A 13,969-nucleotide genomic window follows, 5' to 3' on the forward strand; every position below is an offset into this window, starting at 1 on the left:
AAGTACAAGATGGATAAACATCCACAGCAACTCGCCCAAGCCTTCCCCATTTCTCCTTCTCCCAAATCCAGTCAGCTGATGTTCTGAAAGAGCTGCAAAATCTGGACCCCTACAAATCAGCCGGGCTAGACAATCTGGACCCTTTCTTTCTAAAATGATCTGCCAAAATTGTTGCAACCCCTATTACTAGCCTGTTCAACCTCTCTTTCGTGTCGTCTGAGATTCCCAAAGATTGGAAAGCAGCTGCGGTCATCCCCCTCTTCAAAGGGGGGACACTCTTGACCCAAACCGCTACAGACCTATATCTATCCTACCCTGCCTTTCTAAGGTCTTCAAAAGCCAAGTCAACAAACAGATTACCGACCATTTTGAATCCCATCACACCTTCTCCGCTATGCAATCTGGTTTCAGAACTGGTCATGGGTGCAACACAGCCACGCTCAAGGTCCTAAACGATATCTTAACCGCCATCGATAAGAAACAATATTGTGCAGCCGTTTTCATTGACCTGGCCAAGGCTTTTGTCAATCACCCCATTCTTATCAGCAGACTCAACAGCCTTGGTTTCTCAAATGATTGCCTCCCTTGGTTCACCAACTAATTCTCTGATAGAGTTCAATGTGTCAAATAGGAGGGCCTGTTGTCCAGGCCTCTGGCAGTCTCTATGGGGGTGCCACAGGATTAATTTTTTGGGCCGACTCTCGTCCCTGTATACATCAATGATGTCGCTCTTGCTGCTGGTGAGTCTCTGATCCACCTCTACGCAGACGACACTATTCTGTATTCTTCTGGCCCTTCTTTGGACATTGTGTTAACAACCCTCCAGACGAGCTTCAATGCCTTTACAACTCTCATTCTGTGGCCTCCAACTGCTCTTAAATACAAGTAAAACTAAATGCATGCTCTTCAACCGATCGCTGCCTACACCTGGCCGCTCGTCCAGCATCACTACTCTGGATGGTTCTTACTTAGAATATGTGGACAAGACTCCAGACTCAAATTAAGCATCTCCAATCCAAAATTAAATCTAGAATCGGCTTCCTATTTTGCAACAAAGCATCCTTCACTCATGCTGCCGACCCTCGACTTCAGCAATGTCATTTCCAAATTAGCCCCCAACACTCTACTCAATAAATTGGATGCAGTCTATCACAGTGCCATCCGTTTTGTCACCAAAGTCCCATATATTACCCACCACTGCGACCTGTACACTCTCGTTGGCTGGCCCTCGCTTCATACTCGTCGCCAAACCCACTGGGTCCAGGTCATCTACAAGACCCTGCTAGGTAAAGTCCCCCCTTATCTCAGCTCGCTGGTCACCATAGCAGCACCCACTTGTAGCACGCGCTCCAGCAGGTATATCTCTATGGTCACCCCCAAAACCAATTCTTCCTTTGGCCGCCTCTCCTTCCAGTTCTCTCCTGCCAATGACTGGAACGAACTACAAAAATCTCTGAAACTGGAAACACTTATCTCCCTCACTACCTTTAAGCACCAGCTGTCAGAGCAGCTCACAGATTACTGCACCTGTACATAGCCCATTTATAATTTAGCCCAAACAACTACCTCTTTCCCTACTGTATTTATGTATTTTGCTCCTTTGCACCCCATTATTTCTCTCTCTACTTTGCACATTCTTCCACTGTAAATCTACCATTCCAGTGTTTTACTTACTATATTGTATTTACTTTGCCACCATGGCCTTTTTTTGCCTTTACCTTCCTTATCTCACCTCATTTGCTCACATTGTATATAGACTTATTTTTCTACTGTATTATTGACTGTATGTTTGTTTTACTCCATGTGTAACTGTGTTGTTGTATGTGTCAAACTGCTTTGCTTTATCTTGGCCAGGTCGTAATTGTAAATGAGAACTTGTTCTCAACTTGCCTACCTGGTTAAATAAAGGTTAAATACAAAAATATCATGACTATGATTCTGAGCGATGGGTCTCTGAAAAGGAAATTGTTTAATGGCAGCGTGTGTGCACAAATGAGGTGGCAGAGATGGACTGTATTTAATCTCTCTGCAATGTGGCTCTAGAATTCCTTTGACTGGAAATATCCCGTATGAGATCTCCTCCATTCACACGTGTGCGTACACACGACATACACACTCACATACCCACCCCTGCTCATTTCTACCCCCTGCCGCCCCTAACACAGACATGCATGCACCCATCCCTGCACATAAATCCACTCGCTCCTCCCCCGCCAAACACTAACAAACACGTACCCAGACAGACACAAAGGCACATAGTCATCCATCCACTTTCAGTGGAAGCAATGTGTGTGCTGAACTGTGAATTATGATAATAGATGAGTAATGCACATTAATAAAGCATTATCCTAAGTGACAGAAAATGAGAGATGGGGAGGACAATAGTAGAGAGGGGCACATGGAGGGGGAGAGGAGCGATATAGGCAGGAAAGGGAGAGATGGGGGAGAGGGAGATATATATAGGGAGAGATGTAAAGGAGAGATACATGAATAGAGAAGATGGAGAGAAGAGGGGGAGATACAAAGAGAGGAGAGGGAGCGATAAAGGGAGAGATGTATGGAGAGAGGAGAGGGAGAGATATGGAGCAATATAGGGATTGAGGAGAGATAGGGGAGACATAGAGAGAGAGGAGAGGGAGAGAGAAATAAAGATAGAGGGAGAGAGATATGAGAGCTATAGGGAGAATGTATAGGGAAAGAGAAGAGGGGGAGAGAGTGAGAGGGATAGAAATAGTGTCCACCACCCAAAGAACATCCAGCCACCAAGCATTGGAGTCAACATCCAGCATCCCCGTGGAACACTTTCAACACCTTGTAGAATCCATGCCCTGACAAGTTTTGGCTGTTCTGAGGGAAATATTAGGAAGGTGTTCTTAATGTTTTGTACACTCAGTGTACATCTTCTTGGACATGTCATATAATTGAACACTTAAAGCCAAATTATGGTCATTCCGGAGTCTGCATTAGCCATACAAAATTTACTGCGATGCGGCCTCTGCAGAAGTCAGGGCATTCATACTTCTTGCACTTCGCAGAGAGCTATTGTGAAGGAAGCTGTCAAGGAAGTGAGTTTGTTTCTACAGGATGTACCGCCCCCACCTACCTTCAACCAATCATATCAATGCGGAGCTATACGGAACCCTCTGCATCGTTACATAATACGGACAATGCGGTACAGAGCTTAATTTGGCATCCGCATACATCCGCATACATCCATACAGAAGCGGACCACATAAAACCTTCTTAAAGGCAGTAGCCTAGTGGTTAGAGCGTTGGGTCAAAAACCGAAAGGTTGCTAGATCGAATCCCTATGCTGACAAGGTAAAAATCTGTCGTTCTGCCCCTGAACAAGGCAGTTAACTGATCCTAGGCTGTCATTGTAAATAAGATTTTGTTCTTAACTGACTTGCCTAGTTTAATAAATGTTAAATAAAAATAGGCTCTGTGTCCTTTGTGTTGTTCTGTCTATTTTGTATGAATAAACTACATTAATTATTCTGAAAGACTTCAGCCCCTTTTATACACATGGAAGTACATTTTTATTACATCAAAAAGTATCAACATTTGATATGTAAATAACAGCAAGAATAACATTTGATATGTAAATAACAGCAAGAATAACATTTGAGATGTACATTTTTTAAAAAATCTAAAAGGAATTGAACATCAAGGGACAACCTCAATTTCTCAATATTTTCACAACATGGATAGAAGGTCAGGGCTCTGTGCATGCAGGACAGTCAAGTTCTTCCACAACGATCTCGACAAACCATTTCTTTATTGACCTTGCTTTGTGCACGGGGCATTGTCAAGCTGAAAAAGGAATGGGCCTTCCCCAAACTGTTGCCACAAAGTTATAAGCACAGAATCGTCTAGAATGTCATTGTATACTGTACAGTTGAGGCCTTGCCTGAACCATGAAAAACAGCCCCAGACCATTATTCTTCCTTCACCAAACTTTATAGTTTGCATTAGGTATTTGGGCAGGTAAAGTTCTCCTGGCATCTGCCAAACCCAGATTCGTCCGTTGGACTGCCAGATGGTGAAGTGTGATTCATCATTACAGATAACTCGTTTCCACTGCTCCAGGGCCCAATGGCAGCGAGCTTTACACCACTCCAGCCGACGCTTGACATTGCTCATGGTGATTAAACCTATACTCTTAGGGGCGGCGGGGGGGGGGGGGGGGGGGGTTATTTAAGTAGTGTGTCAGACGTTTTCGGGCAGGGACTCCGCTGTACTGAACTTGTTCCACCATTGGGGTGCCAGGACAGAGAAGAGCTTTGACTGGGCTGAGCGGGAGCTGCCCTCCTGTAGGGGTGGGAGGGCCAAGAGACCAGAGGTGGCAGAACGGAGTGCTTGGGTTGGGGTGTAGAGTTTGACCATAGCCTGAAGTTAGGGAGGGGCAGGTCCTCTTCCTGCTCCGTAGGCAAGCACCAGGGTCTCAAAGATGATGTGAGCTTCGACTGGAAGCCAGTAGAGTGTGCGGAGGAGCGGGGTGACATGGGAGAGCTTGGGAAGGTTGAACACCAGGCGTGTTGCGGCGATCTGGATATTTTGCAGGGGTTTGATGGCAAAAGCGGGGAAATATATGATCTCTCCCCTGTGTGAGTCATCATATGATCTTTCAGGCATATCTTCTGACTAAAGCACTTGCCACAATCACTGCACTTATATGGTTTCTCTCCAGTGTGTATCCTCATATGTCCTGCCAAGTTTCTCATTCGGCTGAAGCATTTTCCACAATCTTTGCACTGATATGGTTTCTCCCCAGTGTGAATTCTCATATGTTCCGTTAGGGTTCCCTTCTGACTGAAACTTCTGCCACATACATTACAGAAATATGGTTTCTCCCCAGTATGAATTCTCTGATGTGCTTTTAAAATGCTACTTTTCAGAAAGCATTTCCTGCAGACAGGACATTTGTGTGGTCTCTCCCCTGAATGAGCCGCCCTCAATGGAACTTTCAACTCACTGGCTTCCCTGATCTTAGAGCTTTGTTCTTTCTTCGTCCAAGTTGTCTTTGATTTGAGTGGCTGTAACCCTGACATTAATCCTCCAGAGTCCACCCCATTGTCACTTTCACTGTTCAGAATCTGAGTTGCAGAGCAGTCTGAGTGTACTGTAGAGAGGGGTTGAGATTCACTTGTTGGTTCTGATGCACTGCGGCCCTCTCCATTAGGTTCTGTTTTGATGTCTTGTTCAGTTGTTTTGGTGGGAAGAGAGTCCCTCTCTCTGTTCTCCATAGTCTGGGTTTGGGGAAGATATAAGGGCTGAGGAGGGTCCGGATCATAGTCACTTTTTACACAGGGTAGAGTGAATATGAACTCTTTGATATCAGACTCCAGCCCTTCAAGCTGCTCTTCCTCCTGACTGGTCCCAAACTCCTCCTGTTCCTCTTTAATCTGAGTGGGCTCTGGGCCCTCCTGGCCCAGACTGGGGCTCCAGTCCTGCTGCTCAGGAGGAATGTCTTCAGGGACAGGGAGAGTGAGCTGCTGGGAGTCTGAAGAGAAGAATAGAGTATCAATAAGATGTAGTTTCAAGTTCAATGTGGCCTTGAGCCCAATTATTAGATTAACGACAGTAAGCTACAATTGGAATGTTCAATTTCATCAGTTGTAAATAGTTCTAACATCACAGCTAAACAATTGAATGAATCAGGTGTTTAGTGGCAGTGGCCTGGCTAGCCCATCTTCTCTAGACAAAGATTATATCTCAGTCTAGCATTATAACACTAGCCCACAATGCACTGTGGGATTTATTTACCGACCTGTGTCTGTTTGGCAACGCTTTACCCACTTCGAAGGGTATATCCGTGGTCGGTGGACCGTTCTGATAAAGAATGTGTTGTTTGCGTCACCGTGTGATGCCCAGGAAATAATTACATCTAATTGTTAGATGCTACCACCCCCCTCCAAATTAAAACCAAACATGGATGTCAATGATTGCGTGCGCTCCATTCTACTTCGTCTGCGGCAGCATGATGCCCATATTGCGAGGTAGATTGTTACACCAGATAGCGTGATTTAACCAAAGATTATGGTATCTACTAGAATTTTGCAAGTTTGCAAAAAAAGGTATTTCACTATACTTGTGCATGTCACATTAAAACTTGAAACAGACTTCCAGGCATTGTGCTAACGTTAGTTAGCATTGGCTGGCAAAACTACCTCCGACTTCCTTCATACTGGACACAGAGACATAAAAATGATATCCAATAGTTAATCTGATTTTGGGGAAGTAGATAAATGGCATCATTGCCAAAATCTGAGCAAGAGAACAAGTACATCGGAGTGTCTAGTTTGAGAAACAGACACCTCACAAGTGTTTAACAAGCAGCTTCATTAAATAGTACCCGCAAAACACCAGTCTCAAAGTCAACAATGGATGCTGGCCTTCTCTGCAGAGTTGCAAAGAAAAAGCCATATCTCAGACTGGCCAATAAAAATAATAGATTAAGATGGACAAAATAACACACACACTGGACAGAGGAACTCTGCCTAGAAGGCCAGCATCCCGGAGTCGCCTCTTCACTGTTGACGTTGAGACTGGTGTTTTGCTGGTGCTATATAATGAAGCTGCCAGTTGAGAACTTGTGAGGAGTCCATTTCTCAAACTAGACACTAATGTACTTGTCCTCTTGCTCAGTTGTGCACCGGGGCCTCCCACTCCTCTTTCTATTCTGGTTAGAGACAGTTTGTGCTGTTCTGTGAAGGGAGTAGTACACAGCGTTGTACGAGATCTTCAGTTTCTTGGCAATTTCTCGCATGGGAAAAGCCTTCATTTCTCAGAACAAGAATAGACTGACGAGTTTTAGAAAAAAGTTATTTGTTTCTGGCCATTTTGAGCATGTAATCGAACCCACAAATGCTGATGCTCCAGATACTCAACTAGCCTAAAGAAGGCCAGTTTTATTGCTTCTTTAAATCAAAACAACATTTTTCAGCTGTGCTAACATAATTGCAAAAGGGTTTTCTAATGATCAATTCACCTTTTAAAATGATAAACTTGGATTAGCTAACACAATGTGCCATTGGAACACAGGAGTGATGGTTGCTGATAATGGGCCTCTGTACGCATATGTAGATATTCCATTAAATAATTAGCCGTTTCCAGCTACAATAGTCATTTACAACATTAACAGGGTCTACACTGTATTTCTGATCAATTTTATGTTATTTTAATGGCCCAAAAAACTTAGCTTTTCTTTCAAAAACAAGGACATTTCTAAGTGACCCCAAACTTTTGAACGGTAGTGTATATTTCAGTTATGTGAGAAACCCTGTAAGAGACTTTGTGGCCAAACCCATGAAGTGTGATAAAACTATTTGGACATGTGCCAAGTGTATGCAGACAGGAGGAGTATTGTATGCCAGTTGAGGCAAAATGTTGCAATTATGGTAGTGAGCAAACACCTGATTCATGAAGTGCCCTGTTAGAGTGAAGGAGACAGAGGTGACAAGAGTAAGGGCTGTCCAGCATGTCTCCTATCTGGAGGCGTTGAGAAGAGTAGAAGGGAGTAACGTTGAAGAAACCATGCTGGTTGGATTAGAGACAACCGTAAACGTTACTCGCCAACACGATCCTGACATGATGCATGTTAAAAAGGTGGACTTTGTATCGTTTCTTGCACTAGTTATAAACTTGACAGCGCAAACAATGAGGAAATCTGGGAAAATAGGTATCGTTGAATTTGTATATAAGCCCTTCCTGGGTTTCAAACACATTAAAGCACTTACATTACATACAGTGCCTTGCGAAAGTATTCGGCCCCCTTGAACTTTGCGACCTTTTGCCACATTTCAGGCTTCAAACATAAAGATATAAAACTGTATTTTTTTGTGAAGAATCAACAACAAGTGGGACACAATCATGAAGTGGAACGACATTTATTGGATATTTCAAACTTTTTTAACAAATCAAAAACAAGAACAAGGAACACACCAGGCTGGTCCGAGATACTGTTGTGAAGAAGTTTAAAGCCGGATTTGGATACAAAAAGATTTCCCAAGCTTTAAACATCCCAAGGAGCACTGTGCAAGCGATAATATTGAAATGGAAGGAGTATCAGACCACTGCAAATCTACCAAGACCTGGCCATCCCTCTAAACTTTCAGCTCATACAAGGAGAAGACTGATCAGAGATGCAGCCAAGAGGCCCATGATCACTCTGGATGAACTGCAGAGATCTACAGCTGAGGTGGGAGACTCTGTCCATAGGACAACAATCAGTCGTATATTGCACAAATCTGGCCTTTATGGAAGAGTGGCAAGAAGAAAGCCATTTCTTAAAGATATCCATAAAAAGTGTTGTTTAAAGTTTGCCACAAGACACCTGGGAGACACACCAAACATGTGGAAGAAGGTGCTCTGGTCAGATGAAACCAAAATTGAACTTTTTGGCAACAATGCAAAACGTTATGTTTGGCGTAAAAGCAACACAGCTGAACACACCATCCCCACTGTCAAACATGGTGGTGGCAGCATCATGGTTTGGGCCTGCTTTTCTTCAGCAGGGACAGGGGAGATGGTTAAAATTGATGGGAAGATGGATGGAGCCAAATACAGGACCATTCTGGAAGAAAACCTGATGGAGTCTGCAAAAGACCTGAGACTGGGACGGAGATTTGTCTTCCAACAAGACAATGATCCAAAACATAAAGCAAAATCTACAATGGAATGGTTCAAAAATAAACATATCCAGGTGTTAGAATGGCCAAGTCAAAGTCCAGACCTGAATCCAATCGAGAATCTGTGGAAAGAACTGAAAACTGCTGTCCACAAATGCTCTCCATCCAACCTCACTGAGCTCGAGCTGTTTTGCAAGGAGGAATGGAAAAAAATGTCAGTCTCTCGATGTGCAAAACTGATAGTGACATACCCCAAGCGACTTACAGCTGTAATCGCAGCAAAAGGTGGAGCTACAAAGTATTAACTTAAGGGGGCTGAATAATTTTGCACGCCCAATTTTTCAGTTTTTGATTTGTTAAAAAAGTTTGAAATATCCAATAAATGTCGTTCCACTTCATGATTGTGTCCCACTTGTTGTTGATTCTTCACAAAAAAATACAGTTTTATATCTTTATGTTTGAAGCCTGAAATGTGGCAAAAGGTCGCAAAGTTCAAGGGGGCCGAATACTTTCGCAAGGCACTGTATTAAACAAAAGACAAAACCCCTACATATCTACCATACAAAATGTATAATACCACCATACAACAATATTACAATGCATGCGTGTGTCTGTACCTTTGTGTGTGTGTGTCTTCACAGTCCCTGCTGTTCCATAAGGTGTATTTTTACCAGTTTAAAAACAAATCTGATTCTACTGCTTGCATCAGTTACTTGATGTGGAATAGAGTTCCATGTAGTCATGGCTCTATGTAGTACTGTGCGCCTCCCATAGTCTGTTCTGGACTTGGGGACTGTGAAGAGACCTCTGGTGACATGTCTTGTGGTGTATGCATGGGTGACAGAGCTGTATGGTAGTAGTTTAAACAGACAGCTCGGTACATTCAACATGTCAATCTCTCTTCCACTTCAAGCCATGAGAGATTGACATGTATTTCATTAACGTTAGTTCGCTGTGTACTTTTAAGGGCGTGCCGTGCTGCCCAGTTCTGAGCCAATTGTAATTTTCCTAAATCCCTCTTTGCGGCACCTGTCCAGACTACTGAAGGACTTGCTAGGACTTGCTTTGTTGATAGTGTTGTTAAGAAGGCAGAGTAACGCTTTATTATGGACAGACTTCTCCCCATTTTAGCTACTGTTGTATCAATATGTTTTGAACATGACAGTGTTGCAGTTATTTCAGTAGCTGTAGTGTATAGTGTTGAATCATCCGCATACATAGACACACTGGCTTTACTCAATGCCAATGGCATAGCGTTAGCAAAGATTGAAAAAAGTAAGGGGCCTAAACAGTTACCCTGGGTAATTCCTGATTCTACCTGGATTATGTTGGAGGAGGCTTCCATTAAAGAACACCCTCTGTTCTGTTAGACAAGTAACTCTTTATCCACAATATAGCAGGGGGTGTAGAGCCATAACACATGTTTTTCCAGCAGTAGACTATGATCAGTAATGTCAAAAGTTGCACTGAAGTCTAACAAAACAGCCCCCAAAATCTTTTTATCATCAATTTATCTTAGCCAATCGTCAGTCATTTGTGTAAGTGCTGTGCTTGTTGAATGCCCTTCCCTGTAAGCATGCTGGGGGCAAAAGGAGGTGCAACTGGGTATTGGGAAGGTGTTCCTAATGTTTTTTTCACTCAGTGTATGTATATTAGTTTTTCTACTGATGTTTTGTACTACATTCTTATGCACTTTGACTTCAAAGGTGCAGAAAAACGAATATGGTGTATTCTGTTGTCAATTTGTTTACTGAAATGTATTTTATTACTAAGGGTTGGTAACAGGCTGATTGGTCAGCTATTTGAGCCAGTAAAGGGGGCTTTACTATTCCTGGCCTGAGGGGACACACTTTCTAGTAGGCTCAAATTGAAGATATGGCAAATAGGAGTGGCGATATCGTCCGCTATTATCCTCAGTAATTTTGCATCCAGATTGTCAGACCCCGGTGGCTTGTCATTGTTGATAGACAACAATAATTAGATCACCTCTTCCACACTCACTTTACAGAATTCAAAAGTACAATGCTTGTCTTTCATAATTTGGTTAGATATACTTGGATGTGTAGTGTCAGCATTTGTTGCTGGCATGACATGCCTAAATTTGCTAATCTTGCCATTGAAAAAGTCATTAAAGTAGTTGGCAATATCAGTGGGTTTTGATAAATGAGCCATCTGATTCCATGAATGACAGAGCAGAGTTTGCCTTTTTTCCAAACTTGTAATTTAAGGTCCTCCAAAGCTATCATTCTTTATATTACTTATTTTTGCTTCATAGTATAGTTAATTTTTCTTACATTTGCAGTACGCTTGCCAATTGATTGGGATGCCAGACTTCTTTGCTATTCCTTTTGCCTCTTAACCATACAATTCCTCATCAATCCAAGGGGATTTAACAGTTTTTACAGTCATTTTCTTAATGGGTGCATGCTTATTAGTAACTGGAATAAGGAATTGCATAAATGTGTCAAGTGCAGCTTCCGGCTGAATGTTTTTTTGGGACTCTTTACAGCAGAGGCATTACAAAGAATACTATCAACTAACATTCCATCCTCACAGGGCCCTGCGCCTGTGTAGGGATGTGACTTGCTTGGATTATCTTTCATATTGGCAAGAAATAATTTTTAAAAAACTATTAAATTGATACACACGTATAGGGTTAGGGCTCCCACACCGCCATATTGCAGTGCTTGTTTACGGAAAACGGACGTTAGACAGTGGACTATCTGTGCTAATTAGCCATATGCATCTCTGAACACCAGTGTGTAAACGGAAGACAGACGCCACAAACGTGTTGTCACTGAAAAACACTTTCGGCCAAACTGTTAAAAACGGGTAAAATAGTGTACAGTGTGTATTTTGCATTTGTTAAATAATTTTGATGTGATATAAAAGTAGAGGGATTTATGTTTCTAAAACCGTACCGCGATTGAGAATCGATTCATGTTTAATATTTAGCTTCTAGAGCCAATGGGCATTTTAAACAGAAAATGTAAGGTCCTTGGACTAAGAAGCAACGTTGGGCTTCTTGGATCCAATATTTGGCTACACCAAACTGTACCTACCTCTTAAAAAGATCTGGTTAAATCACATTCTGTTGTATCAATCTGTAGCTAATTGCGAGGCTGACTAGGAAACAGACAGGTGTGCACACAAAGCAAGAACACAACATGAAATCTATGTTTGCTTTTCATTTCGATGGGGGACTGGGGGTGATAGCATCTACAATTGTATTTAGGCCTAATTATTTATTGCGCACTGATCTGTGATACAAACGAGGACTTCCTAATCAGTACCTTCTACCGATATATGCCCGGACCTTGGAAAAGTTGCCAAACAGTCACGGGTTGGCAAATAACTCACAAGGTGGACCATGTTAAGGTCCAGCTAGAAAATATGAGCTGTGGCCTGACTAGCTTCGTCTTGCAACTAGTCATTTAAAATGAACATTAACAATTTTGACTTTTCCTTTGAATGTTACAGAATGATATCTGTAACAATAAAAGTCAAAAAGTTACTATAAATGATTATTTAAATGGATACTGTAGCTAGTTGCCGGACAAAGCTATGGCCTGCTAGGTGGTTCAATTAGATTGTTATAACGGGGTCTTAGTTATTCACTACTAACCTGCAATATGTAACTTTATGTCGGGATTGAAAGTCAAATCCAGCAGCCTTTGTAGACGTTCGATCTCCTCCTTCGAACGGGAGATTTCTTCCTGGTACTCTGCTATGGTATTTTCCACAGCCCCTAATATCTCAACTGCCGCTGCTGTGAAGCGCTCGTTTAGAAAAACCTGCAAAAGCTGAATTTTCGACATTTTGATGGAAATCTAAGTACACTTTGTTTTACTATGAAGATATGTGTTTTGCTGCTAACAAGGTGTCTAATGGTAGCAAGCATTATCAGCGTCTGGTCAGCGAAATCAAATAAAAAAGTACTTCCGCGTCAGGGAATTTCAACAAATTTCAAAATAAAGGTCCCCATGCAATAGTAGAAAATAGTAACCTGTATTTATTCATGATGTATGGAACATAATTGTCAAAATATTAACAATTGTTCATATTTGTTAATATTTAAGTATTCAATGTCCATTCAATTTGGGTTTTAAAACATGTTCAAATAAATGCCCCCAATTCAAATCACTGTATATGCATTCAGCTCATATTGGCTTATAGAGAAACAATGATTATTTTTGTAAAAGTGGGGTGGGGAGTATTCAGTAGGGTTTGTCGAATCTAAATATAGTGTCATTTCATGGGGCTCTGAAAAAATACAGATTATTGCTGGCCTTTTACTGTGGTCAAAAAGCTTAAAATTGGATGGTTTGATACTATATGGTTCAAATGTAGCACTGTACAGGAAAAACAATCAATTGTGTGTCCATAAAACCAGTGGCCAGTCTACTTCCTAGAGTCCCTAAAATACAAAACAGGTGAGTTTGAACAAAAAGCTATGTTATAGGAAGCTTTATGTTGACATTTGAACAGTGAGAGACATATCAGCACCATGGACAGCTATCATTTTAGAATGTTATGTTGTCAGCCTATTTTCAAATACTGTATGTGGCAAATATGTGGCCCAAAGCATGTCAATCCATCATTGGTAATAGGTCAGAATAATGACCCACTAGATTGAATATATCAATTACTCCCCTGGTTACAAGAATTGGGCATGAAACAGTGGTCAGTGCCATGCATACTGATAGCTGTGATCAGCATCTCACACAATCAGCTTTACTTCAACAACATTTCAGGTTCAACTAAATACAGACACATCATCGCTTGATATTCTATTCAGGCAATTAATCACAAAAGAGGGTGCACCCACAAATTCAATGTGATGGCGTATTGATTAGACAGACCACCACACCAGACATTCTTGTTATTTTTTAGCCCCGTGTAGCAGAAAATGGTAGAGGTAAGAGAAACACAGTTCTTCCATCCATTGCAATTAAAATCCCAGTTGGCAACAAGAAACAGATGTACAGATTGAGCTCTGTAATATGTCACTCAGGCTCAAAATCTCAGAGGGGGCAGAGCTGGATTTGACACCTTGACACCAATATATGAGCAGATGACTAACACATTTCTGTTGGCACGAGAACAGAAGGAATTAGATATTTCTAGGAAGTAGTTAATGAGCCTCACACACAAACAAATTGCAATGATGTACAAACACGTGATTCAGAATTAGAGATTTCTGTCATTCCACAGTATGAATACTTCTCCAATCACAAATATATCAAGTATATCGGACCAAATTATGAAAGACAAGAATTGTACTTTTGAATTCCATAAAGTCCGTGTAGAAGAGGTGAAAAAACTATATATATTGTTGT

General features: G+C 41.8%; 1 protein-coding gene across 1 annotated transcript; it reads right to left on the minus strand.

Moving 5' to 3' along the window:
* Positions 1–3,515: 3,515 nt before the first annotated feature.
* LOC110528426 (uncharacterized) lies at positions 3,516–12,562 on the minus strand. The gene is made up of 2 exons (XM_021610477.3): positions 12,256–12,562; positions 3,516–5,503 (listed from the first exon to the last, which is right to left on the minus strand). The coding sequence occupies exons 1-2, from the start codon at positions 12,446–12,448 to the stop codon at positions 4,194–4,196; spliced, it is 1,503 nt and encodes a 500-aa protein (XP_021466152.3). The 5' UTR covers positions 12,449–12,562; the 3' UTR covers positions 3,516–4,193.
* Between the last annotated feature and the right edge of the window lie 1,407 nt (positions 12,563–13,969).

Source organism: Oncorhynchus mykiss, chromosome 7, assembly GCF_057628025.1.
Source record: "Oncorhynchus mykiss isolate SJ-2025 chromosome 7, ASM5762802v1, whole genome shotgun sequence".
Lineage (NCBI taxonomy): Eukaryota > Metazoa > Chordata > Actinopteri > Salmoniformes > Salmonidae > Oncorhynchus > Oncorhynchus mykiss.